This window comes from Salmo salar, chromosome 17 (assembly GCF_965601325.2).
Source record: "Salmo salar chromosome 17, fSalSal1, whole genome shotgun sequence".
NCBI lineage: Eukaryota > Metazoa > Chordata > Actinopteri > Salmoniformes > Salmonidae > Salmo > Salmo salar.
In genome coordinates this window covers 77,350,896-77,378,818 of record NC_138307.1, presented here as the reverse complement: position 1 = coordinate 77,378,818, position 27,923 = coordinate 77,350,896, and the positions used below count along the sequence as shown (strand labels likewise).

The following is a 27,923-nucleotide window of genomic DNA, read 5'->3' as shown; positions in this document are numbered from 1 at the left end:
CACACACACACACACACACAATCCAGACAGTGTCTAGATGACGCTGATGGTATATAATGACCCAGCATGCTCCCGTCTCTCTCCCCTGTCTCTCTGTTCTCCCAGCTCTGTAGACGACGCTTATTACAGCCTCCTGCCTCAGACTGTTACCCTCAGTGACAGTTCCACTGGCTGCGTCACAAACGCCACCCTAATACCTAAATAGTGCACTACAATTTGACCAGGGCTCATCTAGAAAATAGGGTGCCATTTGGTACACAGCTGCTTGCTCCCAGTCCAGTCATTTGTATATAATGTCCGGGGTATTTTCATCCCTTCGTTTGTTTTCTGGAGAGCTGGACTATATAAATCTGCCAGACCGGATGGACGGATTCTTAAGAGCAATTAAAAAACTGACGTTTATATATGAATTGTACTCTGAATTATAAAAGCAACACACAGCTTTGAGAACTGATGTTAACACTCCAATTATAAAGAGCTGGAAAGTCAAGTCAACGGCCAAGTGCAGTCAAAACATTAGGTTGGAGTAATACTGTGACATTTACAACATAATGATCATGCCCCTTTAGGGTAAGAGCTGTTTGGAAAATTAACAGCTGTTTTGACATTTCTGCATGTTTTGTTGGGATGGAGTTTTGGCCTTCCATGGTGACATCACCATGCGGTAAATGAGTTAATAGACCAATAAGAAAGCGTTCCAAACCTCTCTTGCTTTAGAAATGTCTCTTTGCTAAGAGGCTATATTTTTGCTTCTTTGTTTGAAGTCACCCTAAGGCACTTAATTGTTACCCAGAAATGATTTGGTATTGAGATAAAAACTGCTGCGTTGGACCTTTTTAAAGATCATAATTAGTCCTTTTCTCTTTACACAATGGGGCGAATCACTATTGGCTAAGTGACCATTTGACTTAATTGGAAGACAGGATTCACCCCCACATACCTAGCTAGTCCACCCACACCGTCCTCACATCAACTCTCTCCAGCCTCCCTCTGCCTCTGGTCCTTTGTTAAACATTTTAAATGTACCTTTTCATTTCTCTCTCCATTGTTGGCTGTTCTGTGAGGGGCAGAAAGGAACCAGCATGTAACCGGCTTAAAGGACCTCTATTCGCTGTGAGAGTTTCACCCGTAATGAGGCCTTTTTAATCACCCTGTTATTGGAATACCGGTCCTCCTTAATTCCATTACCTCTTCCGCTGTCATCCCTTACTTTGTTTGGCCCAGGAATCTCTAGGAGGTGTGTGTGTGTGTGATGTTATATAAGGACAGAGGTTCTAGATTGGAGGGACAGGGGGGGTTTGTAAAGACTGAGAAGCCACTGTGTTGGGAACTGTAAAGGACAGAGCCTGCAGAACTCAATGTACCAGGTTACATCAGTTTAGTGAGTCCAACTCTCTCTGTCTGTTGGACCTGTCTCTCACTCTCACATCCCGGTAAGTCTCTTTCTCAATCTCTTTTTCTCTCTTTCTGTCTCTACCTTTCTCTGGAACTTTTTCTTCTCTACTGTTTTGACAGTTTTCTTTTTATAAGACTTTCTGATGGGGGGGGTGTGTGGGGGGGGGGGGTTCTGCAGAGAAGAGACTGAGGTAGTAAGAGGAAGGGTTTGGTTCGTTGAGTTATTTTTTAAAATCGTTTCCGTGTTTGAGTCTGTGTTCCTGGCTCCTATTCCCATCAATGTTTCTGGGTTCAGGTTATATTGATCAGCTTGGTATCAGGAGGATGACTTGCCTTGGGTTCAGGTTATATTGATCAGCTTGGTATCAGGAGGATGACTTGCCTTGGGTTCAGGTTATATTGATCAGCTTGGTATCAGGAGGATGACTTGCCTTGGGTTCAGGTTATATGGATCAGCTTGGTATCAGGAGGATGACTTGCCTTGGGTTCAGGTTATATTGATCAGCTTGGTATCAGGAGGATGACTTGCCTTGGGTTCAGGTTATATGGATCAGCTTGGTATCAGGAGGATGACTTGCCTTGGGTTCAGGTTATATTGATCAGCTTGGTATCAGGAGGATGACTTGCCTTGGGTTCAGGTTATATGGATCAGCTTGGTATCAGGAGGATGACTTGCCTTGGGTTCAGGTTATATGGATCAGCTTGGTATCAGGAGGATGACTTGCCTTGGGTTCAGGTTATATTGATCAGCTTGGTATCAGGAGGATGACTTGCCTTGGGTTCAGGTTATATGGATCAGCTTGGTATCAGGAGGATGACTTGCCTTGGGTTCAGGTTATATGGATCAGCTTGGTATCAGGAGGATGACTTGCCTTGGGTTCAGGTTATATGGATCAGCTTGGTATCAGGAGGATGACTTGCCTTGGGTTCAGGTTATATTGATCAGCTTGGTATCAGGAGGATGACTTGCCTTGGGTTCAGGTTATATGGATCAGCTTGGTATCAGGAGGATGACTTGCCTTGGGTTCAGGTTATATGGATCAGCTTGGTATCAGGAGGATGACTTGCCTTGGGTTCAGGTTATATTGATCAGCTTGGTATCAGGAGGATGACTTGCCTTGGGTTCAGGTTATATTGATCAGCTTGGTATCAGGAGGATGACTTGCCTTGGGTTCAGGTTATATTGATCAGCTTGGTATCAGGAGGATGACTTGCCTTGGGTTCAGGTTATATTGATCAGCTTGGTATCAGGAGGATGACTTGCCTTGGGTTCAGGTTATATGGATCAGCTTGGTATCAGGAGGATGACTTGCCTTGGGTTCAGGTTATATTGATCAGCTTGGTATCAGGAGGATGACTTGCCTTGGGTTCAGGTTATATGGATCAGCTTGGTATCAGGAGGATGACTTGCCTTGGGTTCAGGTTATATTGATCAGCTTGGTATCAGGAGGATGACTTGCCTTGGGTTCAGGTTATATTGATCAGCTTGGTATCAGGAGGATGACTTGCCTTGGGTTCAGGTTATATTGATCAGCTTGGTATCAGGAGGATGACTTGCCTTGGGTTCAGGTTATATTGATCAGCTTGGTATCAGGAGGATGACTTGCCTTGGGTTCAGGTTATATTGATCAGCTTGGTATCAGGAGGATGACTTGCCTTGGGTTCAGGTTATATGGATCAGCTTGGTATCAGGAGGATGACTTGCCTTGGGTTCAGGTTATATTGATCAGCTTGGTATCAGGAGGATGACTTGCCTTGGGTTCAGGTTATATGGATCAGCTTGGTATCAGGAGGATGACTTGCCTTGGGTTCAGGTTATATTGATCAGCTTGGTATCAGGAGGATGACTTGCCTTGGGTTCAGGTTATATGGATCAGCTTGGTATCAGGAGGATGACTTGCCTTGGGTTCAGGTTATATTGATCAGCTTGGTATCAGGAGGATGACTTGCCTTGGGTTCAGGTTATATTGATCAGCTTGGTATCAGGAGGATGACTTGCCTTGGGTTCAGGTTATATTGATCAGCTTGGTATCAGGAGGATGACTTGCCTTGGGTTCAGGTTATATGGATCAGCTTGGTATCAGGAGGATGACTTGCCTTGGGTTCAGGTTATATTGATCAGCTTGGTATCAGGAGGATGACTTGCCTTGGGTTCAGGTTATATTGATCAGCTTGGTATCAGGAGGATGACTTGCCTTGGGTTCAGGTTATATGGATCAGCTTGGTATCAGGAGGATGACTTGCCTTGGGTTCAGGTTATATTGATCAGCTTGGTATCAGGAGGATGACTTGCCTTGGGTTCAGGTTATATTGATCAGCTTGGTATCAGGAGGATGACTTGCCTTGGGTTCAGGTTATATTGATCAGCTTGGTATCAGGAGGATGACTTGCCTTGGGTTCAGGTTATATTGATCAGCTTGGTATCAGGAGGATGACTTGCCTTGGGTTCAGGTTATATGGATCAGCTTGGTATCAGGAGGATGACTTGCCTTGGGTTCAGGTTATATGGATCAGCTTGGTATCAGGAGGATGACTTGCCTTGGGTTCAGGTTATATTGATCAGCTTGGTATCAGGAGGATGACTTGCCTTGGGTTCAGGTTATATTGATCAGCTTGGTATCAGGAGGATGACTTGCCTTGGGTTCAGGTTATATGGATCAGCTTGGTATCAGGAGGATGACTTGCCTTGGGTTCAGGTTATATTGATCAGCTTGGTATCAGGAGGATGACTTGCCTTGGGTTCAGGTTATATTGATCAGCTTGGTATCAGGAGGATGACTTGCCTTGGGTTCAGGTTATATGGATCAGCTTGGTATCAGGAGGATGACTTGCCTTGGGTTCAGGTTATATGGATCAGCTTGGTATCAGGAGGATGACTTGCCTTGGGTTCAGGTTATATTGATCAGCTTGGTATCAGGAGGATGACTTGCCTTGGGTTCAGGTTATATGGATCAGCTTGGTATCAGGGGGATGACTTGCCTTGGGTTCAGGTTATATTGATCAGCTTGGTATCAGGAGGATGACTTGCCTTGGGTTCAGGTTATATTGATCAGCTTGGTATCAGGAGGATGACTTGCCTTGGGTTCAGGTTATATTGATCAGCTTGGTATCAGGAGGATGACTTGCCTTGGGTTCAGGTTATATTGATCAGCTTGGTATCAGGAGGATGACTTGCCTTGGGTTCAGGTTATATTGATCAGCTTGGTATCAGGAGGATGACTTGCCTTGGGTTCAGGTTATATTGATCAGCTTGGTATCAGGAGGATGACTTGCCTTGGGTTCAGGTTATATTGATCAGCTTGGTATCAGGAGGATGACTTGCCTTGGGTTCAGGTTATATGGATCAGCTTGGTATCAGGAGGATGACTTGCCTTGGGTTCAGGTTATATTGATCAGCTTGGTATCAGGAGGATGACTTGCCTTGGGTTCAGGTTATATTGATCAGCTTGGTATCAGGAGGATGACTTGCCTTGGGTTCAGGTTATATGGATCAGCTTGGTATCAGGAGGATGACTTGCCTTGGGTTCAGGTTATATTGATCAGCTTGGTATCAGGAGGATGACTTGCCTTGGGTTCAGGTTATATTGATCAGCTTGGTATCAGGGGATGACTTGCCTTGGGTTCAGGTTATATTGATCAGCTTGGTATCAGGAGGATGACTTGCCTTGGGTTCAGGTTATATTGATCAGCTTGGTATCAGGAGGATGACTTGCCTTGGGTTCAGGTTATATTGATCAGCTTGGTATCAGGAGGATGACTTGCCTTGGGTTCAGGTTATATTGATCAGCTTGGTATCAGGAGGATGACTTGCCTTGGGTTCAGGTTATATTGATCAGCTTGGTATCAGGGGATGACTTGCCTTGGGTTCAGGTTATATTGATCAGCTTGGTATCAGGAGGATGACTTGCCTTGGGTTCAGGTTATATTGATCAGCTTGGTATCAGGAGGATGACTTGCCTTGGGTTCAGGTTATATGGATCAGCTTGGTATCAGGAGGATGACTTGCCTTGGGTTCAGGTTATATGGATCAGCTTGGTATCAGGAGGATGACTTGCCTTGGGTTCAGGTTATATGGATCAGCTTGGTATCAGGAGGATGACTTGCCTTGGGTTCAGGTTATATTGATCAGCTTGGTATCAGGAGGATGACTTGCCTTGGGTTCAGGTTATATGGATCAGCTTGGTATCAGGAGGATGACTTGCCTTGGGTTCAGGTTATATTGATCAGCTTGGTATCAGGAGGATGACTTGCCTTGGGTTCAGGTTATATTGATCAGCTTGGTATCAGGAGGATGACTTGCCTTGGGTTCAGGTTATATTGATCAGCTTGGTATCAGGAGGATGACTTGCCTTGGGTTCAGGTTATATTGATCAGCTTGGTATCAGGAGGATGACTTGCCTTGGGTTCAGGTTATATTGATCAGCTTGGTATCAGGAGGATGACTTGCCTTGGGTTCAGGTTATATTGATCAGCTTGGTATCAGGAGGATGACTTGCCTTGGGTTCAGGTTATATGGATCAGCTTGGTATCAGGAGGATGACTTGCCTTGGGTTCAGGTTATATTGATCAGCTTGGTATCAGGAGGATGACTTGCCTTGGGTTCAGGTTATATTGATCAGCTTGGTATCAGGAGGATGACTTGCCTTGGGTTCAGGTTATATGGATCAGCTTGGTATCAGGAGGATGACTTGCCTTGGGTTCAGGTTATATGGATCAGCTTGGTATCAGGGGGATGACTTGCCTTGGGTTCAGGTTATATTGATCAGCTTGGTATCAGGGGGATGACTTGCCTTGGGTTCAGGTTATATTGATCAGCTTGGTATCAGGAGGATGACTTGCCTTGGGTTCAGGTTATATTGATCAGCTTGGTATCAGGAGGATGACTTGCCTTGGGTTCAGGTTATATTGATCAGCTTGGTATCAGGAGGATGACTTGCCTTGGGTTCAGGTTATATTGATCAGCTTGGTATCAGGAGGATGACTTGCCTTGGGTTCAGGTTATATTGATCAGCTTGGTATCAGGAGGATGACTTGCCTTGGGTTCAGGTTATATGGATCAGCTTGGTATCAGGAGGATGACTTGCCTTGGGTTCAGGTTATATTGATCAGCTTGGTATCAGGAGGATGACTTGCCTTGGGTTCAGGTTATATTGATCAGCTTGGTATCAGGAGGATGACTTGCCTTGGGTTCAGGTTATATTGATCAGCTTGGTATCAGGAGGATGACTTGCCTTGGGTTCAGGTTATATGGATCAGCTTGGTATCAGGAGGATGACTTGCCTTGGGTTCAGGTTATATTGATCAGCTTGGTATCAGGAGGATGACTTGCCTTGGGTTCAGGTTATATTGATCAGCTTGGTATCAGGGGGATGACTTGCCTTGGGTTCAGGTTATATTGATCAGCTTGGTATCAGGAGGATGACTTGCCTTGGGTTCAGGTTATATTGATCAGCTTGGTATCAGGAGGATGACTTGCCTTGGGTTCAGGTTATATGGATCAGCTTGGTATCAGGAGGATGACTTGCCTTGGGTTCAGGTTATATTGATCAGCTTGGTATCAGGAGGATGACTTGCCTTGGGTTCAGGTTATATTGATCAGCTTGGTATCAGGAGGATGACTTGCCTTGGGTTCAGGTTATATTGATCAGCTTGGTATCAGGGGATGACTTGCCTTGGGTTCAGGTTATATTGATCAGCTTGGTATCAGGAGGATGACTTGCCTTGGGTTCAGGTTATATTGATCAGCTTGGTATCAGGAGGATGACTTGCCTTGGGTTCAGGTTATATGGATCAGCTTGGTATCAGGAGGATGACTTGCCTTGGGTTCAGGTTATATTGATCAGCTTGGTATCAGGAGGATGACTTGCCTTGGGTTCAGGTTATATTGATCAGCTTGGTATCAGGGGGATGACTTGCCTTGGGTTCAGGTTATATGGATCAGCTTGGTATCAGGAGGATGACTTGCCTTGGGTTCAGGTTATATTGATCAGCTTGGTATCAGGAGGATGACTTGCCTTGGGTTCAGGTTATATTGATCAGCTTGGTATCAGGAGGATGACTTGCCTTGGGTTCAGGTTATATTGATCAGCTTGGTATCAGGAGGATGACTTGCCTTGGGTTCAGGTTATATTGATCAGCTTGGTATCAGGAGGATGACTTGCCTTGGGTTCAGGTTATATTGATCAGCTTGGTATCAGGAGGATGACTTGCCTTGGGTTCAGGTTATATTGATCAGCTTGGTATCAGGAGGATGACTTGCCTTGGGTTCAGGTTATATTGATCAGCTTGGTATCAGGAGGATGACTTGCCTTGGGTTCAGGTTATATGGATCAGCTTGGTATCAGGAGGATGACTTGCCTTGGGTTCAGGTTATATTGATCAGCTTGGTATCAGGGGGATGACTTGCCTTGGGTTCAGGTTATATTGATCAGCTTGGTATCAGGAGGATGACTTGCCTTGGGTTCAGGTTATATTGATCAGCTTGGTATCAGGAGGATGACTTGCCTTGGGTTCAGGTTATATGGATCAGCTTGGTATCAGGAGGATGACTTGCCTTGGGTTCAGGTTATATGGATCAGCTTGGTATCAGGAGGATGACTTGCCTTGGGTTCAGGTTATATTGATCAGCTTGGTATCAGGGGGATGACTTGCCTTGGGTTCAGGTTATATGGATCAGCTTGGTATCAGGAGGATGACTTGCCTTGGGTTCAGGTTATATTGATCAGCTTGGTATCAGGAGGATGACTTGCTCTTGATTCTCACTGCCCTGATGTTGGGCTGGACTTATTCATCTCAACAACTAAATCCTCTTGATGTGGACTTTATTAAAGTCCTGCGCTTCAAGACACTCTCTTAGAACCATTTGTCCTCCCTGACCAGGACCTTTTTGGTAAAGGTTGTGCATCTGATAAAATGCTGAATGGTGGAAATACAGTATTTATTTGGCCTGATTTCGATCAAATGAGCTGGTCATCTATTTTCTATAGATGCTGCTTCCATCTGCGTCTGAAAGTATTGGTGTGTGTTCTAATGGTGTCTGAAAATAGACTTGTCACCAAGTTGTGAGAGACGGGTTGTTTACATGTTTATCTCAGGGGAAAGACACCCAGCTGTTCCTGATTTGATCAATGCTGTCCAGTAAAACATGTTTGTATGGTCGGCTAATGGGGCTCACATGTTGTGTTCACACGTATGTTTCTATGTTGATCCCGTTATGCTTGGGGCCCAGGTTTACTGGAGCGTCTCGAGCCAGACTTGGGCTACATTGGGCTGAGCCAGTGACAGACTTCCAAGTCTGTCTCAGCTAGAGATTCATGCCTGCCACACCACACACTCCCTGAGTTAAATCAACACGGCTGGCTACCCTGGCTGTTTAGAGCTCACTGGGGCCCACAAAACACACAACACACACCCTTTTATGGTCCCTGTCGTAAGGAAAATGACCCACTGCTACGCTCAACCAGAATTGAAAGCTAACTGGATCAGAAGTAGTTTTGTAACTGAGGCCTCCTCTCTTTTTCTCTCTCGCTCACTTTGTTGCTGTTTCTCTCTCTTGATTCCTTGGCCTTGATCTTTCCACTGGACGCCCCCCTGCTCCATAATGAGGTGAAGTGGGGGTCTCTGTCGGCCTCATGCTTCAGCTGGCACATTGATTTAATGTTCTCCTGTGTTTCTGCCCCCACAGGGAGTCAAACCGGCCAGCTTTGACAAGGTAGCCATACCAGAAGTGAAGGAAATCATCGAGGGATGCATCCGCCAGAACAAAGATGAGAGGTGAGCTAGTGTGTGTGTGTGTGTATTCTGTACACAAACACACACACCTTGGGGTGCTGTTTGTCCTTTCATCTGTCATTCACACACATGATGTTCAGAGTCTGAGGGTGGCCTGAAGGCCTTGGTCAGCCTGCTGCTTAGTTCTACAAACAGGCCCAGCACCAAGGCACACACACACACACACACACACACACACACACACACACACACACACACACACACACACACACACACATGATGTTCAGAGTCTGAGGGTGGCCTGAAGGCCTTGGTCAGCCTGCTGCTTAGTTCTACAAACAGGCCCAGCACCAAGGCACGCACACACACACACACACACACACACACCACACGTGAATCACTACATAAATCTCCCACAGTTTGTGGACAGAGTGTTTCCTTTTCCACTCTCTGTTCCTGTTGAACCAAAACAAGAGGAACTGAACCTGTATTACTGTCTCTAGCTGACAACTACCTGTCTGTCAAAACCCCTCACCACTGTTAAATATGAATGTCACTCATGGTTGCCTTGACTACGTGTCAGTTTTTGGATGATTTAGTCTAGAGCAGTATTCTTCAAAGTCGGGGTCGCGACACTGAAGTGCGGTCGCCAAAATACAATACAAATTAACAGTAGCAAATATTTTATGGGACAATATCCAAAGCTTTTTGGAGAAAGATCATTTGAAAGATACAATTGTATTGAATAAATATATTTTGGTTTATTTTCATTTTGATAAGAGAGTCTTGACCTCCACAAACAAAACCAGCTTCATTTGACGATCTCCTTTTCATTGCTTTTTGATTTCTTTAACTTGTTTTCTGTGTTTTTATTTTTAAGCAAATCAATTAAACGCAGCACATTCTGGGATACGAAACACTCAAAGTGACCTAAAACATCACAACACACAGAAGGAGGCGTACAGATTTAAAATGCTCCCTTGACAAATTGCATTGAATTGAAGGTTATTTGTTGAGTGTAAGGTTGTCATTAGATTTGTGGTGAGGTCGCAAGATATTAATGGGAAAATAATAGGGTCCCCTGATTCTACCGTAAAAAATGGGGTCCCTGCTGAAAAAGCTTGAATCCACCTGGCCTAGTCGGGGAACAAACTGACTTGTTTTGAAGGACACTTTTTTTTGTAATGTATTTTTGTTGAAATGGTCATCAGTCATGTTTTACTACAGTCACTCTCAGGAAGATTTACAGCCTTCATGTTTAACTACATGTAAATCCTGTCAAAGAAGGCTTTGTTGATGAGTTTTTCTGAGATGTTTTACTACACCTCAGTATTTGAAAGGTATATACTGGGTGTCTTTTTAAAGTTTGCATTTGAAGGTCAAATTTACTCAGTGAGGCCAGTTGAGTAGTGAATGAATTTGTCATTGAGAGAGAGAGCTGGAAAGACTGCTCTCTCACACACAGCTAAGAAATCAATATATCACTCTGCTATACTGCATTGTGTTTGCACTGTGCAGGCTGTTCAGGCCTTGAACCAAGGGCAACAATTTTGCATTAGTGCATTGAAATATGAAATGTGGGGAGGAATGCAAGCATCAATATTTGGTAATTTGTTGTAAGATGAAACCCCGGTATGATGTTTCACTGATGAAGCAGTGGAAAGGTTGATGGTGACATGGCTGTCTACCTCGGGTGCTAGCTGTTTAACAATGCATGAACACTGGGAGATCATCAAATCCCCAGCAGTTTAAATGTGGTTTCAGTAGCCAAGCCGCCAGTTGGATTAATACATCTATGCTGTCTCCTACTAGTAGGCTTCATCTCTCTTTTATTGTCATTCTAATAAAAGTCTGTGTTTGTATTATAGACATATCATACAACACCATGCAACACCATGCAACAAAAACTAACTCCACCCTTGAGAAAAGAAAAGTGCAGTAAAGCTTTTAATATGTGGCTAGGATGTTACTGCCACTAGTCTAAGTATAATCAAGCAATGTTTTTTCCTCGCTCTGGGTCCTTAATGATGCATGCTTGAGGTTTTAGACAGAACAATGGATAAAAAGACCGACTTAAACTATGTTGTCTAACAACATCATTTGTATGTTTACTATTTAAACTAAAGCCTTGGGTTTTTCCCCACTTTGTCATTCTCCTGGTACTTGAAACTAATGTTGCATGGTTGAGGTTTGTTAACTCAACGATGCATGGAAAGGCTGGCTATACTGTGCAGACATTCTCACTGTGTTTGATATCATGACTATAGCCTTGTTTTTTCACACTGATTTATATACAGCTCTGTCTAAAGTACCAGAAGAATGACAGGTTAATGATTGAGGTTAACTTAACGATGCATGAAATGTATGACTTAACTATGCGGTCGGTCTCAACAATAATAGTATGTTTGCTATTTAAACTAGACTCACTAGTGCAGGGCTCTGCAACCCTGTTCCTGGAGAGCTTTTTACCTTGTCAGCTCCGGGATTCGATCTTGCAATCTTTCGGTTACTATTCCAACGCTCTAACCTCTAGGCTACCCGCCGCCCCACATACGCCGCTGCAACTGTTTATTATCTATCCTGTTGCCTAGTCACTTTATCCCTACCTATATGTACATAGCTACCTCAGTTACCTCGTACCCTGCACATCAACTCATTGTTACTCATTGTGTATTTATTCCTGGTGTTATTATCTTTCTATTTTTCTCTACGTTGTTGGGAAGACCCGTCAGTCAGCATTTCACGGTTAGTCTACACCCTGTTTACCATGCGACAAATAACATTTGATTTGATTAGGTTTGTTGGTGCCTAGTCGGCCTACATTGATGATCCATCACCTTACTGGAGGTGTAAACACTGCATTCATCCATAAACTGACATGTTTTTGTGTGTGAGTGTGAGCTCACCCTGTGCTTCACCCTGTGCTGCACCCTGTGCTGCACATGTATTCTGCTCAGTCATGCATTAAACATCACTGTAATATAATAATGAACTTAGCAGACATGCACATTTATCCAAAGACACTTACCAGCTGAGCCTCACATGATGATAAGATGTCCTGAGAGGTAACATTGTGCCTTCAATAATGCCCGTTGTCCGAGTCATGGATAGTAAATATACATACTTATTATAGGATATAATTTATGGATAGTAAATATACATAGTTATTATAGGATATAATTTATGGATAGTAAATATACATGGTTATTATAGGATAGTAAATATACATAGTTATTATAGAATATAATTTATTGATAGTAAATATACATAGTTATTATAGGATATAATTTATGGATAGTAAATATACATGGTTATTATAGGATAGTAAATATACATAGTTATTATAGGATATAATTTATGGATAGTAAATATACATGGTTATTATAGGATAGTAAATATACATAGTTATTATAGGATATAATTTATGGATAGTAAATATACATAGTTATTATAGAATATAATTTATTGATTGTAAATTACATGGTTATTATAGGATATCATTTATGGATAGTAAATATACATGGTTATTATAGGATAGTAAATATACATAGTTATTATAGGATATCATTTATGGATAGTAAATATACATGGTTAATATGGGATATAATTTCTGGATAGTAAATATACAGTCGTGGCCAAAAGTTTTGAGAATGACACCAATATTAGTTTTCACAAAGTCTGCTGCCTCAGTTTGTATGATGGCAATTTGCATATGCACCAGAATGTTATGAAGAGTGATCAGATGAATTGCAAAGTCCCTCTTTGCCATGCAAATGAACTGAATCCCAAAAGGACCAGCTGACATCATGTCAGTGATTCTTTCGTTAACACAGGTGTGAGTGTTGACGAGGACAAGGCTGGAGATCACTCTGTCATGCTGATTGAGTTCGAATAACAGACTGGAAGCTTCAAAAGGAGGGTGGTGCTTGGAATCGTTGTTCTTCCTCTGTCAGCCATGGTTACCTGCAAGGAAACACATGCAGTCTTCATTGCTTTGCACAAAAAGGGCTTCACAGGCAAGGATATTGCTGCCAGTAAGATTGCACTTATATCAACCATTTATCGGATCATCAAGAACTTCAAGGAGAGCGGTTCAATTGTTGTGAAGAAGGCTTCAGGGTACCCAAGAAAGTCCAGCAAGCGCCAGGACCGTCTCCTAAAGTTGATTCAGCTGCGGTATCGGGGCACCACCAGTACAGAGCTTGCTCAGGAATAGCAGCAGGCAGGTGTGAGTGCATCTGCACGCACAGTGAGGCGAAGACTTTTGGAGGATGGCCTGGTGTCAAGAAGGGCAGCAAAGAAGCCACTTCTCTCCAGGAAAAACATCAGGGACAGACTGATATTCTACAAAAGGTACAGGGATTGGACTGCTGAGGACTGGGGTAAAGTCATTTTCTCTGATGAATCCCCTTTATGATTGTTTGGGGCATCGGGAAAAAAGCTTGTCCGGAGAAGACAAGGTGAGCGCTACCATCAGTCCTGTGTCATGCCAACAGAAAAGCATCCTGAGACCATTCATGTGTGTGGGGTTGCTTCTCAGCCAAGGGAGTGGGCTCACTCACAATTTTGCCTAAGAATACAGCCATGAATAAAGAATGGTACCAACACATCCTCCGAGAGCAACTTCTCCCAACCATCCAGGAACAGTTTGGTGATGAACAATGCCTTTTCCAGCATGATGGAGCACCTTGCCATAAGGCAAAAGTGATAACTAAGTGGCTCGGGGAACAAAACATCTATTTTGGGTCCATGGCCAGGAAACTCCCCAGACCTTAATCCCATTGAGAACTCGTGGTCAATCCTCAAGCGGTGGGTGGACAAACAAAAACCCACAAATTCTGACAAACTCCAAGCATTGATTATGCAAGAACGGGCTGCCATCAGTCAGGATGTGGCCCAGAAGTTAATTGACAGCATGCCAGGGCGGATTGCAGAGGTCTTGAAAAAGAAGGGTCAACACTGCAAATATTGTCTCTTTGCATCAACTTCATGTAATTGTCAATAAAAGCCTTTGACACTTATGAAATGCTTGTAATTATACTTCAGTATTCCATAGTAACATCTGACGAAAATATCTAAAGACACTGAAGCAGCAAACTTTGTGAAAATTAATATTTGTGTCATTCTCAAAACTTTTGGCCACGACTGTACATAGTTAATATGGGATGTAATTTATGGATAGTAAATATACATAGTTAATATGGGATATAATTTGTGGATAGTAAATATACATAGCGTTTATGATAATTTATGGATAGTAAATATACATAGTGATTGATAATTTATGGATAGTAAATATACATAGTTATTCTAGGATATCAATAAGCCATAGTACTAGATGTCAGCACACAGCTCTATTGCAGTCCTTTAGGCCAGCCCACACAGAGTTGTGTAATGTCCTCTGTAAATGGGCTAATAGATTAATCATGCACCATGCCGAACTTATTGAATGTAATAAAACCTGTTTTGACCTTGTTTGTTTGTTCATGCTAAACTCTTTCATCAATCTCCCCCTCTCTATTTTCCCCCTCTCTCTTCCCCTCTCTCTATTTTCCCCCTCTCTCTTCCCCATCCCTCCTCCACTGCCACAGATATGTCATTAAGATCCTGCTGAGCCATGCGTTCTTCCAGGAGGAGACTGGTGTCCGTGTGGAGCTGGCCGAGGAGGACGATGGGGAGATGATCGCTATCAAACTGTGGCTGAGGATAGAAGACGTTAAGAAGCTGAAGGGAAAGTACAAGGACAACGAAGCCATCGAGTTCTCCTTCGACCTCAATAAGGACTTCCCCGAAGATGTGGCACAGGAAATGGTACGGTTTATTGTTGGTTGGTTGATCGATTGATACCGTGTGTTTTTGTTATAACAAAACCACAACATCAATGAAAAAGGTGGCTGGATAGAGGTGTAGAAGCTCATCACTGAGAGAGATCTTGTGGTGACTGTTAAAACAGATTGACTAGTCATGGTTGTTCCTTCTCCTGTCCCAACAGGTTGAGTCTGGCTATGTGTGCGAGGGAGACCACAAGACGATGGCCAAGGCCATCAAAGACCGAGTGTCTCTGATCCAAAAGAAGAGAGAACAGAGGCAGCTGGTCAGAGAGGAGTTGGAGAAGAGGAATCAGAAGCAGCAGCAGCCCCTACAGGCAGCAGAGGCCCTCAGATCCCCCCAGCAGAGTCAGTCACCCCCCCAGCCCCCCATAGCCCGGACTGAGAAGGAGGACCCAGAGATGGACCAGCAGCAGTACCAACAGGCCAACACCTCCATGACATGTATGTGGACTAGGCACAGCGTCTCACTCAGGGATGTGATTTATTTACCGTGCATTCAGAAAAGTATTCAGACCCCTTCACTTTTTCCACATTTTGTTACGTTACAGCCTTATTCAAAAATGTATTAAATAAATAAAAAATTGCGTCAATCTGCCCGCAATACCCCATAATGACAAAGTAAAAGAGGATTTTATACATTTTTGCTAACTTATTTAAAAAATGTAAACAAAATCTTATTTACATAAGTATTCAGACCCGTTATGAGACTCGAAATTGAGCTCAGGTGCATCCTGTTTGAATTGATCATCCTTGAGATGTTTCTACAACTTGATTGGAGTCCACCGGTGGTAAATTCAATTGATTGGATATGATTTGGAAAGGCGCACACCTGTCTATATAAGGTCCCACAGTTGACAGTGCATGTCAGAGAAAAAAACAAGCCATAAGGTTGAAGGAATTGTCCATAGAGCTCCGAGACAGGATTGTGTCAGCACAGATCTGGGGAAGGGTACCAAAAAATATCTGTAGCATTGAAGGTCCCCAAGAACACAGTGGCGTCCATCATTCTTAAATGGAAGAAGTTTGGAACCGCCAATCTGACCAATCAGGGGAGAAGGACCTTGGTCAGGGAGGTGACCAAGAACCCGATGGTCACTCTTGACAGAGCTCCAGAGTTCCTCTGTGGAGAGGGGAGAACCTTCCAGAAGGACAACCATCTCTGCAGCACTTCACCAATCAGGCCTTTATGGTAGTGGCCAGACGGAAGCCACTCCTCAGCAAAAGGCACATGACAGCCCGCTTGGAGTTTGCCAAAAAGGCACCTAAAGGACTCTCAGACCATGAGAAACAAGAGTCTCTGGTCTAATGAAACCAAGATTGAACTCTTTGGCCTGAATTCCAAGCGTCAGGTCTGGAGGAAACCAGGCACTGCTCATCACCTGGCCAATACCATCCCTGCGGTGAAGCATGGTGGTGGCAGCATCATGCTGTGAGGATGTTTTTCAGCGGTAGGGACTGGGAGACTAGTCTGGATCAAAGGAAAGATGAACGGAGCAAAGTACAGAGAGATCCTTGATGAAAACCTGCTCCGGAGTGCTCAAGACCTCAGACTGAGGTGAAGGTTCACCTTCCAACAGGACAAAGACCCTAAGCACACAGACAACACAGGAGTGGCTTCGGGACAAGTCTCAATGTCATTGAGTGGCCCAGCCAGGGCCCGGACTTGAACCCGATCGAACATCTCTGGAGAAACCTGAAAATAGCTGTGCAGTGACGCTCCCCATCTAACCTGACATAGCTTGAGAGGATCTGCAGAGAAGAATGGGAGAAACTCCCCAAATACAGGTGTGCCAATAATGTAGCGTCATACCCAAGAAGACCTGAGGCTGTAATCGCTGCCAAAGGGTCTGAATACTTATGTAAATGTGATATTTCAGTCTTTAAAAAAATACAATACAAAATTGCAAATATTTCTAAAAACCTGTTTTTGCTTTGTCACTATGGGGTATTGTGTGTAGATTGAGGGGGACAAAACGATTTACTCAATTTTAAAATAAGGCTGTAATGTAAAAAAATAAAAAAGTGGAAAAAGTCAAAGGGTCTGAATACTTTCTGAATGCACTGTATATTCTATGATTATCGAGAATGCGCCAGGAAATCAGGAAGACAATGTAGTTGATATCATATATCTCTCAATGGCTCTCTTGATCTGGATTTCTCTCTCGCTCTCATATATATATAATCTCTCACACACACACACACACACACACGGTGGTAGTGTGTGTGTGTTTCCACCTCTCTCTCTCCCTCCCTCTCCCCTCCTTTCTCATCTGGTCACTGTGTGTGTTCTTGTCCCCTCCACCTACAGCTGACGGCGCGGTGGACAACGGCCAGGGTTCGTCCCTGTTCTCTGAGTCCCATCTGGGCCAGCTGACCATGTCCTATAGCAACATCCCTGCCACCCAGCAGCAGCAGGGCCAAACCCAGGCCCCCTACCCCTCCCCTTCCCCCCAGCAGCAACAACAGCAGCAGCAGCTCAATGCCTACCAACAGCAGAACATGGTAAGTGACGAGTCGGAGGGATTTTGTATATTTATTTTGTAGTTCTTAGGAAGATAGAAGTGAAGTGAATTGCAGTGGAGTTTGTAGTTGTAATATGCATGAGAGTGATGTCTGAAGAGTGGATTTGGAGCCAGTTCCCTTTGAGATGAAGAGGTTCTCAATCTTTGAAATGGAGACATCTTTTTCCTTCCCGGCTGCCCTCTCAGGTTTGTCCTGTAGTCCTTTATAATCCCACATCTGTTTGTGCTGTCTTGCCAACTCCTATGGTCATTGTTACACTAATCATGACAATTATAAGAGGAGTTTCCAATACAGCAGAGACATGTCTGACATCAGGCTACTGTAGTCCCACGAGTTCTTCAATTTCACATTTCACTCTTCTTGGAAGCGCGGTGGTGGACCAGCAGCTGCCTTCTAACCCACTTATTCAGTAATGAATAAATGACAAGCTCAGTGGCAATTTTCAGAGAGAACCAGAGGTCAGGTTTTACAGTTCTTCTTTCAACAGTAACGCTGATGGTCTTGCTGTTTGCCAAGAGACTCCAAAACCAATGTCTGGAACAGTATTCTTCAGTGTATTGGGAGGAATAGGGCCTTTATAGAATATTAAACTGGCTGTTAATTCGGTGTTTTAATATGCTCTCATATTTCCCCTCAAGCTAATACAAGGAACAGGACAGGAACAGGTATAGCTTTTAGTCATACAACAATACCAGAGCATTTTTAGATTGAAAGTTGAAACCGAAGACCCAGAAAAACGAACAAATTTAAGGAATCCCAAACACAGTCACACAAGACAACGGTTGATCTTCGCCCAAAACACACAAATAAAGGAATTTCAAACAAATATGTTAATCTACACCCAAAATATATAGCCTAGTCACAAATGAGCTGCCCTTCCTGCTCCGTAGGTACCCGTCTGTCTCCACTAACAGGGCTTAACCCCACGGTCACCCCTAAAGGTCAAAAGTTCAAAACCTATTTTCTAGAACACATGTGGGTTTAGAAAGATGTATAATTAACGCCATCCTAAAGGGTTTAGACAGATGTCTAATTAACACCATCCTAAAGGGTTTAGACAGATGTCTAATTAACACCATCCTAAAGGGTTTAGACAGATGTCTAATTGACACCATCCTAAAGGGTTTAGACAGATGTCTAATTGACACCATCCTAAAGGGTTTAGACAGATGTCTAATTAACACCATCCTAAAGGGTTTAGACAGATGTCTAATTAACACCATCCTAAAGGGTTTAGACAGATGTCTAATTAACACCATCCTAAAGGGTTTAGACAGATGTCTAATTGACACCATCCTAAAGGGTTTAGACAGATGTCTAATTAACACCATCCTAAAGGGTTTAGACATGTCTAATTGACACCATCCTAAAGGGTTTAGACAGATGTCTAATTAACACCATCCTAAAGGGTTTAGACAGATGTCTAATTAACACCATCCTAAAGGGTTTAGACAGATGTCTAATTAACACCATCCTAAAGGGTTTAGACAGATGTCTAATTGACACCATCCTAAAGGGTTTAGACAGATGTCCAGTATATGAAGACCATCCCATAGGTTAGCAGCCCCAGTCATGCTCTTGGGTCTTCAGTCACAGTGACTTACAGGTAAGTACCAGAATTAACTAGCCTTTGATCTGCCAAAAGTGAGAACAGCTGCAAGTTTGTGAAATCAGTTACTTTGTGTGTTTTAGTTCCTGGAGTACAGTTTGGTCAGTTGTCTTCTACATCTTTTGTTTTAATGAATTGAACTGTTGTTTTGCCCCATGTCAGTTGGTTTGATTAGCATTTCTGAACAGAAGGATGCATGTTGGAGAAACCAGAGTCACTCAGAAGTAAACAAACTCCACGCTTAGAGTTTGATTCCTTTTTCCCCTCATACCTTCCACATTGCGCTGCATCCTCAGTTATACCATGCATCTCGTTCTAGTACAGTAGCCTGCCCCCCCCCAATCCCAACCAATCATTTCTGGTACATATTATTAATAGTTCTCATGTTGGTATTTCTCATTATTTGTGTTGTTTGTATAGATATTAGTTAGCTGTGCAAGCTGTCAGGGCCTCCATCAATCCCATACTGTTTATTTTAGAGGTGCCATGCTGGTGTTTTTAGGCTCTCTGTCTGGCACACTGGGCAGTCACCTCAGCCAGCCATCACTCATCAGTGTGAGACGCATTGAATCACAAGCCTTGTTACTGGAGCCAACTCAGTCATCTCCATAGTGTCAGTGAATTATAGCTCACTAGACCTTCCTAAAGCTATGGAGCTGTCACCACAAACCATACACCTGATGCCATATGTTACACTGAGATTTCCAAGCTGTTCAAGCTTATCAAGTATTGTTTGCATTCAACCTGGATTCCACATTAATTCCACCGTGTGTGTGTGTGTAGTCTTTGGTAAGCTTGAACAAAAATGTATTGGGCATGACAACCACAGCCACTTTTAAATTCTGCAATCATTTGACCATTGTTAGGTTTTATTTGACCATCAGGTGCCATTACTTTACAGTGAATCAATCTGCTGAATGATAGTGGTAGAAGTGTTTAACTGATATTGCCATTAGTCCTAAATGACATATTTGACCTTGAAACAATGCCTAGCTCCTGCTATTATTACATCTGAATAAGCAAAAACACAGCTGTATATCAATCAAATCCAACCTGAAAAAGGCTTGTGGACTTCATATTTTGCGGTCCATTCTTACGCGTTGTGTTTTTCATACTGAAAGATGGGATTGATTGGTGTGTCTATGCAGTCTGCTGCACTACTTTTTGGTTCTAAGTTTTGTGTCATTTGAGATTATTTTATGTCTTCCTCTTTGTCAATTTATTTATTGTGTGTTATGATCAAATGTTATGGTTCCCTGTGTGAAATAAATCACATCACTTCTTTTCAGTAAATCCCTTTTAACCGCTGTACTATGTTGACCTGTTAAACATCTCATTGGATGTAAACAATGTTTTCACGAGTTCTACCAGCTGTTCCTGGGCTGCAACAGAATTCACTTCTGGAAGGTTCCATCAACAAAGCTGTGATTTACTTTGAGAATGAGTTCATAGCCCTTCATCTCTTGAAAGCCCACACTGTGCTGGGCCTTGCCTTTTAGTAGTATCCTCTGCTATCTTATAGCCAGTGGCACAGTAACCAGTAGGCTTCACTAGACTATAACCAGTAACCAGTAGGCTTCACTAGACTGTAACCAGTAGGCTTCACTAGACTATAACCAGTAACCAGTAGGCTTCACTAGACTATATAAACAGAAGAATTGACTAGGCACAGTGTGGATGAATAAGGAATAGCGTCATCAACCCTCAAATCAACTGTTCCCTGACCACTCTTGGTGGAACATTGATTTCTTTTTAGGCCATTGTGTAGAATCAGCAAGGTGAATGTGTCTGTGAATCATTGTACAGACAGAGCAGACTGTGCCTCTGGTACACTGGCATTGCCAAGTCCCCTGCCAGGCAGCTGGCTAACTAGCTATATTTAGTTTCCTGCAGCAGAGCAGTACACAGTCTGTGGCTGTGATTTTCCTTTCAGCCTCACTATGATTTAGAACACTGTCTGCGTCTGAAATGGCACCCTATTCCCTATATAGCGCACTACGTCTGACCAGGAGCTTAGATCTCTATAGGGAATAGGGTGCCGTTTTGGACACGGACACTGGGATTGGTCTGAGGGTAGAATATCTTCTTAAATGCCCTAGATAGTGGTGCAATACCACTACATTGAATGGTTCTTATTCAGGTAGTTTCATTTAGAACAAAGCCGCAAGAAATAGATTAGAGCTTCTTTAGTTTTATTTTAGTCATCCTAGCTTGTTAATAAACACTTTAGATGACCTAGAAATGGCTCTAGTTCGCACATCTAGAACTTGAGATTGTAGATTACTTTTCCTTTTAATCAGTTTTACTTACCTCTTATCTAACCTCTTTCTGTTTCCAATATGCTCTTGCCTGATTTTTTGAAACCTCTTTCTAACTTTCATACTCCCTTCTTCTAATGCCATGTGTCTCGTCTTTATTCCATAGTGTTTATCGTGTCCCGTGTTATCAGATCTTTAGATCTTTCAGCTCTGTTTGTCACCTCTGTTCACCTGTGTTTAGTTCACCAGTGTTCCATACATTCTATGGTTAATTGTCCTTCCCTCCTTCCTTCCGCCTGCAGCCTCTCTCACCACCTCCCCGCCACCGCGGCCGTAGCATGTCCGTTTGCGTCCCCTACTTTTCCTCCACCCCTCCTGCTCTGTCCTGCCTTCCCAACCGGCCCTCCACCCCTCCTCCGGTGCTCTCCGCCCCCCACTCCCCCTGCCGGGGGTCGGACGACGGCGACACGTTTGCGGGCCGGCTCTCCAAGGCCCTGGAGAGTGTCCTGCCCCTGCATTCCACCCCGCCTCGCCCACGGCAACAACGCCGAGCCAGCCTCCCGGCGGTGTTTGTCAGCCCTGTATGTTAGAGCATCTCTGGCCACAGAGTGGTGTGAACCAGGGTGTAGTCTGGTGGAGCTGGGACCGGAGCTCAGTAGGGCTATCTATGGGTATCTGAAACAAGGAGAAGGAGAGACGAGGGACAAAACAGTAGAGACATATAGAGAGACATAACAAATAGAGAACAGAAAATCTGATTATTGTGTATTCAAATTAATATTTAATCCACTTTCAGATACCTGTGAGTGAACCCTGCTGTTCTTTGCTTCGGGCCTCTCACCAGGCGCCCTGTGCTCGCATTAAATACAGACTGCCTGGCACTTCCCTTACTCTCCTAGTGAGACTGGTCAGACTGCTGCTACAGTACACTTCCCTACCCTCCTAGTGAGACTGGTCAGACTGCTGCTACACTACACTTCCCTCCTAGTGAGACTGGTCAGACTGCTAGCTACACTTCCCTTCCCTCCTAGTGAGACTGGTGCTACACTACACTTCCCTCCTAGTGAGACTGGTCAGACTGCTAGCTACTCTTCCCTTCCCTCCTAGTGAGACTGGTCAGACTGCTAGCTACACTACATTTCCCTTACCCTCCTAGTGAGACTGGTCAGACTGCTAGCTACACTTTCCTTCCCTCCTAGTGAGACTGCTAGCTACACTTCCCTTCCCTCCTAGTGAGACTGGTCAGACTGCTAGCTACACTACATTTCCCTTACCCTCCTAGTGAGACTGGTCAGACTGCTAGCTACACTTTCCTTCCCTCCTAGTGAGACTGCTAGCTACACTTCCCTTCCCTCCTAGTGAGACTGGTCAGACTGCTAGCTACACTACATTTCCCTTACCCTGCTAGTGAGACTGGTCAGACTGCTAGCTACACTTTCCTTCCCTCCTAGTGAGACTGCTAGCTACACTTCCCTTCCCTCCTAGTGAGACTGGTCAGGCTGCTAGCTACACTACACTTCCCTTCCCTCCTAGTGAGACTGATCAGACTGCTAGCTACACTACACTTCCCTCCTAGTGAGACTGATCAGACTGCTAGCTACACTACACTTCCCTCATAGTGAGACTGGTCAGACTGCTAGCTACACTTCCCTCCCCTCCTAGTGAGACTGGTCAGACTGCTAGCTACACTACACTTCCCTTACCCTCCTAGTGAGACTGGTCAGACTGCTAGCTACACTTTCCTTCCCTCCTAGTGAGACTGGTCAGACTGCTAGCTACACTTCCCTTCCCTCCTAGTGAGACTGGTCAGACTGCTAGCTACACTTCTCTCCCCTCCTAGTGAGACTGGTCAGACTGCTAGCTACACTACACTTCCCTTACCCTCCTAGTGAGACTGGTCAGACTGCTAGCTACACTTCCCTTCCCTCCTAGTGAGACTGGTCAGACTGCTAGCTACACTTCCCTTCCCTCCTAGTGGAGACTGGTCAGACTGCTAGCTACGCTACACTTCCCCAATATGAACAACAACTCAAACAACACTTTAGTTTGTCATCTCAGCCCATTTTACTGGAGTCACAAGACACAATATGAGATGTAGATTGAACTATTGAGTAGAGTACATTCAGTCAGATCTATGTACAGTAGTTGGTGTGGTCACCTGTTTTATCCAGGAATCCACTAAAGTCTTCATTAAGCAGCAGGTACAATTTCAATTAGCATGAACATCATTCACTGTCAGCTTCAAAGGTTTAAACCCCCCAAAATACACATCATGTAATATAATGTAATGACTTACATCATCATCATGCTAGATAGTTTTGTATATAAGGTGCAGTTTATAGTTAACCATTTAATGTCACAGTAGCAGCAGTCTGTTGACCTTAAAGGAAGCCATCTTTGCCACATCTGCATTTAATTTCATACCTAGAAGCTATTATACTGTCTGTCTGTACCCTCATCTTTTGGTTAAGTTCTTCATTGGTTTCTTTGCTAGATTCTTGACTTTCTTTATCCGTTGCAGGGATTAATGCATTAGCAGAAATGTATAGCACTGCTATCTCTCTTGTTCTCTTTTGATATACCTCTTCACCCTCTTCTCTCTTTGTATCTCTCTGAATACTACAGTATATAACGGTGCTTCTCTCTCTCATGAAGATGATGCATCTATCTATAATCTTATGTCACTTCAGCCGCAGTCTGTGACTCACCAGTACAGCAGTGGAGGAGGAGTCTGGGCCTCAGCAGGCCTTCCGGACCCCACGCCGCCTCTCTTTCTCCCCTCCATCCTGGAGCGCCCCGTCTCCTTCTCACCGCCGCCTGCCTGCCCTCCCTCCAAGGCCTACAACGCCCAACGCCGCAAGAGCACGTCTATCTTGGAGGCCCATACACGCCACTTCCAGCCTGCCTACCCCCGCTACGCCAGCAGTCTGCACCCCTACCACCCAGGGATGGAGGGGCTGGGCATGGGTGGAGGAGGAGGAGTGGATGGGCACCTGGGAGTGGATCCCTCGTCCCTCTTCATGGTGCCCGGCTACGGTGCTCCGAGGCTGGGGTCATTAGGAGAGCCCATGCACCAGCACCTCCAAGGGCAGTCCCTCCAGGACCCTCTGTACGGGTACAAGGACGTGAGGGCAGAGCAGCAGCAGGAGGAGGTGGTGGAGGCTGTGCGGAGACTGAGTCTGAACCAGGCAGCGTTGCTGGATCACTTCGAGGCCATGGCCTATGGGGGCTACCCCATGACTGCTCACCAGATCAACCAGATCAGCTTCCACCAGCAGATGCAGGCCGCGGCAGCCGCCAGCCTGGCCGTGTACGACCCTCCACAGCCGGCCTACGCCCAGACCTACCACCCCCACATGCAGAGTCACATGCGCCACAGCCCCATCCCTCAGCTGCCACCCATGAGCACCTTGAGCCCGCAGGCCTCGGGTACTACCGATGGGTACCAGCTGCAGCACTCCGCCTCCTTCCCCCAGTCCGCTCCCCCAGTCATGGAGCCCCCGCAAGGCAGCGTGTTCGAGTTCCACGTCCAAAACATGGCTACTGCAGCGGCCGCCGCTGGGGCCGACTCTGGCGTGCTGGCCTCTAGACTGTACAGGGCTCGCCGCGGCTCCATGGACCTCAACCTGGAGGAGCAGGGGGGACCAGGAGGACAGTCAGGGGGGTCTGGGACCTACAGCCGCCTGCAGCCAGTCACTGAGGAACTCTACAGTTACGTCAGCCCTGAGATGCCTCTCCCTCCCGGGAGCCTGCTACTGCACCAGGGCCAGAAGGACTGCAGCCCGGAACCTTCCAGTGACTCCATGGCCTCCTCTGACTGTGGAGATTTCCACTCTCCTCCGCCCCAGTTCGGGGCCGCCTCGGCCGCCCAGTCCATCCCACACACCTTCTACGGGGCGGAGGCTGGGGGGAGGGACGCCACTGCAGAGGGCCATGGAGTGGGCCACCCCCCCAGCCAGCAGACCTTTCTGTTTGTGCCTCCCTCCGAGACCCCTGGGCGTCAGTCCTCTCACGTTAACGTACTACACACCACCTGGGCCCGACAGACGAACGTCCAACCCGACCTCTCGTACCACGAGTTTCCTCTGGCCATGCAGGGAAACCCTGGGCTGGTACTTAGACCATCTCTCTCTTATTGGATAGCAACCCTCAGCCGTCTACCCTCCACACCAACCCTGTCTTTATCACTTACATGATTCATTTTGTTTCATGGTTGTGGTTTTAACCCTTTCCAGCCATGACTGCCTACACTCAAGGGTCCTTTTTAGGAGGTGCTACTCTTCAGGAAACACTTAGAAACCTGCTGTTTAAATCCCCTAGTTCTGTTGATGGTATGTTCTCTTATCACCTATGGAATTATATGTATTGGTCTCTTAGAGTAAGTAAGATTTTGTATGTATGTTCATATATGTAATTATATGGATAAATGTGTGTTTGTATTGGTATACAGTGAGGTAGAACTGCATATTGTACATACGAATCCAAAGTCGAATTGGGCCTTATTTAATATTCAAAAACACCAATTTGTCAAGACACTACTGTATGGGAATGGGGTCATTCTTGTTGTGAGTAATAATCACACACTTGTTGCCACATGGCTTTGAGGATTTGTATGATCCAACACACAGAAACATACAACAAACAGGGGGTTTAGACCAGTTTAACTGTTCACTTGAAGCTTACATTATTTACATCATAAAAATGTTTCTTTAATTTTTCAACTATATTTTCAAATTATTTAATTACATTTTAACAGTTTGTACAGTAGCACTGTCTAGTTGGCTGGAAATGGTTAAAACGGTATTTCTATCATTTATTATCTGTTGCCAAGGACACCAATCCCAGTAACAGTTCTATTGGAGGTGTTGCAGCACGTCATGTGCCATATAATCAGCTAGTGACCAATAGGAAGACTTTACACTCAAGGGTCAGAATTCATCCATTAACCCTTAGAATGCTGACATTATCAGCCATCCCGCAGCCTCATCTTTTGCTCTGAGCAGCGCTCTTTTTTTCTCGCTTCTTTTTATTGATTTTATTTTGCAATTTTATTGATTGTTTTATTTTCATCTGTACTTCTTCCTACGTAATGCTTTCTGCTCCTAAAGCCTCTTGTTTTCAGTGGTAATGTCCTGAGAACAGGGGATGGCAAGGTAGGTGGTCAGCCTGGTGCAACTATACTTGTGTGAGCTCACTCTCTAGTGAGTGGTTGAGCTGAGCTTGGGAACAAGTATACTTGTCTGCAGCCTTCTAAGGGTACTTCTTAGGGTTGGTTCAGAAGCTAAATGCAATCATTACATGGAATGTAAAAGGTTTCAATCAACCAGCAACAACAACAAAAAACTGGTTTTTCTAAATATATTTAAAGGACACAACCTGTTTCTTCTATGTGCTCTGTTGAGCAATAACATTCACAATGTAATGAATCATCTATTAGCCCTACCTCGTGCATGAAGCCTACTCACTCCCCCCAACTGACCCAGCAGTGGATTTTGTTACCTGTTATGTACACCTGTGGATGTGAGTTGCACATGCATACACAAGGAGTCTTGGAGATTCTCTGGAGAGTCAGAGAGGGGACACTTTATGTATGTATGTATGTATGTATGTATGTATGTATGTATGTATGTATGTATGTACTGTATGTAGTGTATGCCTATGCTCAGGCTATGAATACATGTACTGTACAGTGAGCCAAAGCTCAGGCTAGAATACAGTACTGTGCTGTACAGTGAGCCAAAGCTCAGGCTACAATACAGTACTGTGCTGTACAGTGAGCCAAAGCTCAGGCTACAATACAGTACTGTGCAGTATGTCCAAAAGTCACAAATAGATCTTAATTTACGTTTTGTTTTCTCTCTTGTGTCCATATTTCTATCTCCCTCCATATTGTCTCTCCATCTCTTCACCTATCTCTCTATCCTATTGAAGCAGGTGCAACAGATCCCAACCTCCCAGCCCAACACTGGACACCCTCTGGCCCCCAACTCCCAGCCAGTCCCCGTCGCCCACCAACAGGTAAGGCCCCCTCACTCCTCAGGCCTCCGGTAAGGGATTGGGACATCCTCATAGAGGGGAACATTGAGACATTGCCAGTGTAGAAAAGGGCCAACTTGTACACATCCTCCACACCAATCCTCCCTCTCCTGTGTGTTCAGAGTACAGATGCATCGTCATGGCAGCCAGACGGTGTTTTTGTTTTGATTGGTCTGTCTGTTTTTAATCTTGAGAACAGTATTCTCTCCTGTGTGGTGTGAAAGCTGTGGCGTGGCCCGGCCCCTGTGGTGCCTCTTTCTCTCTCACACTGTGTTGTCTGTCTCTTTTAGCATGGAGGTTACTACGTCACAGCGCTCCCTCCGCAGGTAGACAAACAACACATTCAACTTTGATATGAGCACCTCTCTCGCACACGCACTGTCTGCTTTATCTCTTGGGTCTTGTGGCTTTTCCCTTTTCTCCAATCCAACATTTAATTTCCTGCTGTCTCACGAACAAACAGAACTGTAAGTGAAATGGCTGTGATGTGTATTTGCCTACAGTATAGCAGGGGTGAAAGTAATGTAATGTCTTCCTGGT

At 44.6% G+C, this 27,923-nt stretch overlaps 1 protein-coding gene across 16 annotated transcripts in view; it reads left to right on the top strand.

Moving 5' to 3' along the window:
* LOC106595753 (serine/threonine-protein kinase WNK1) overlaps positions 1–27,923 on the top strand; it is a 173,364-nt gene that overhangs the window by 99,847 nt on the left and 45,594 nt on the right. For 10 of the 16 annotated variants that reach the window (XM_082964186.1, XM_082964194.1, XM_082964191.1 and 7 more), the window contains exons 6-13: positions 9,080–9,168; positions 14,718–14,937; positions 15,119–15,398; positions 17,266–17,459; positions 21,650–21,928; positions 24,038–25,459; positions 27,279–27,365; positions 27,674–27,709. In XM_082964186.1, the coding sequence (XP_082820312.1) occupies positions 9,080–9,168; positions 14,718–14,937; positions 15,119–15,398; positions 17,266–17,459; positions 21,650–21,928; positions 24,038–25,459; positions 27,279–27,365; positions 27,674–27,709 (2,607 nt within the window). The remainder of the gene's footprint in view (positions 1–9,079; positions 9,169–14,717; positions 14,938–15,118; positions 15,399–17,265; positions 17,460–21,649; positions 21,929–24,037; positions 25,460–27,278; positions 27,366–27,673; positions 27,710–27,923) is intronic. The other 6 variants (XM_082964199.1, XM_082964198.1, XM_082964193.1 and 3 more) reach the window with 4 other exon arrangements.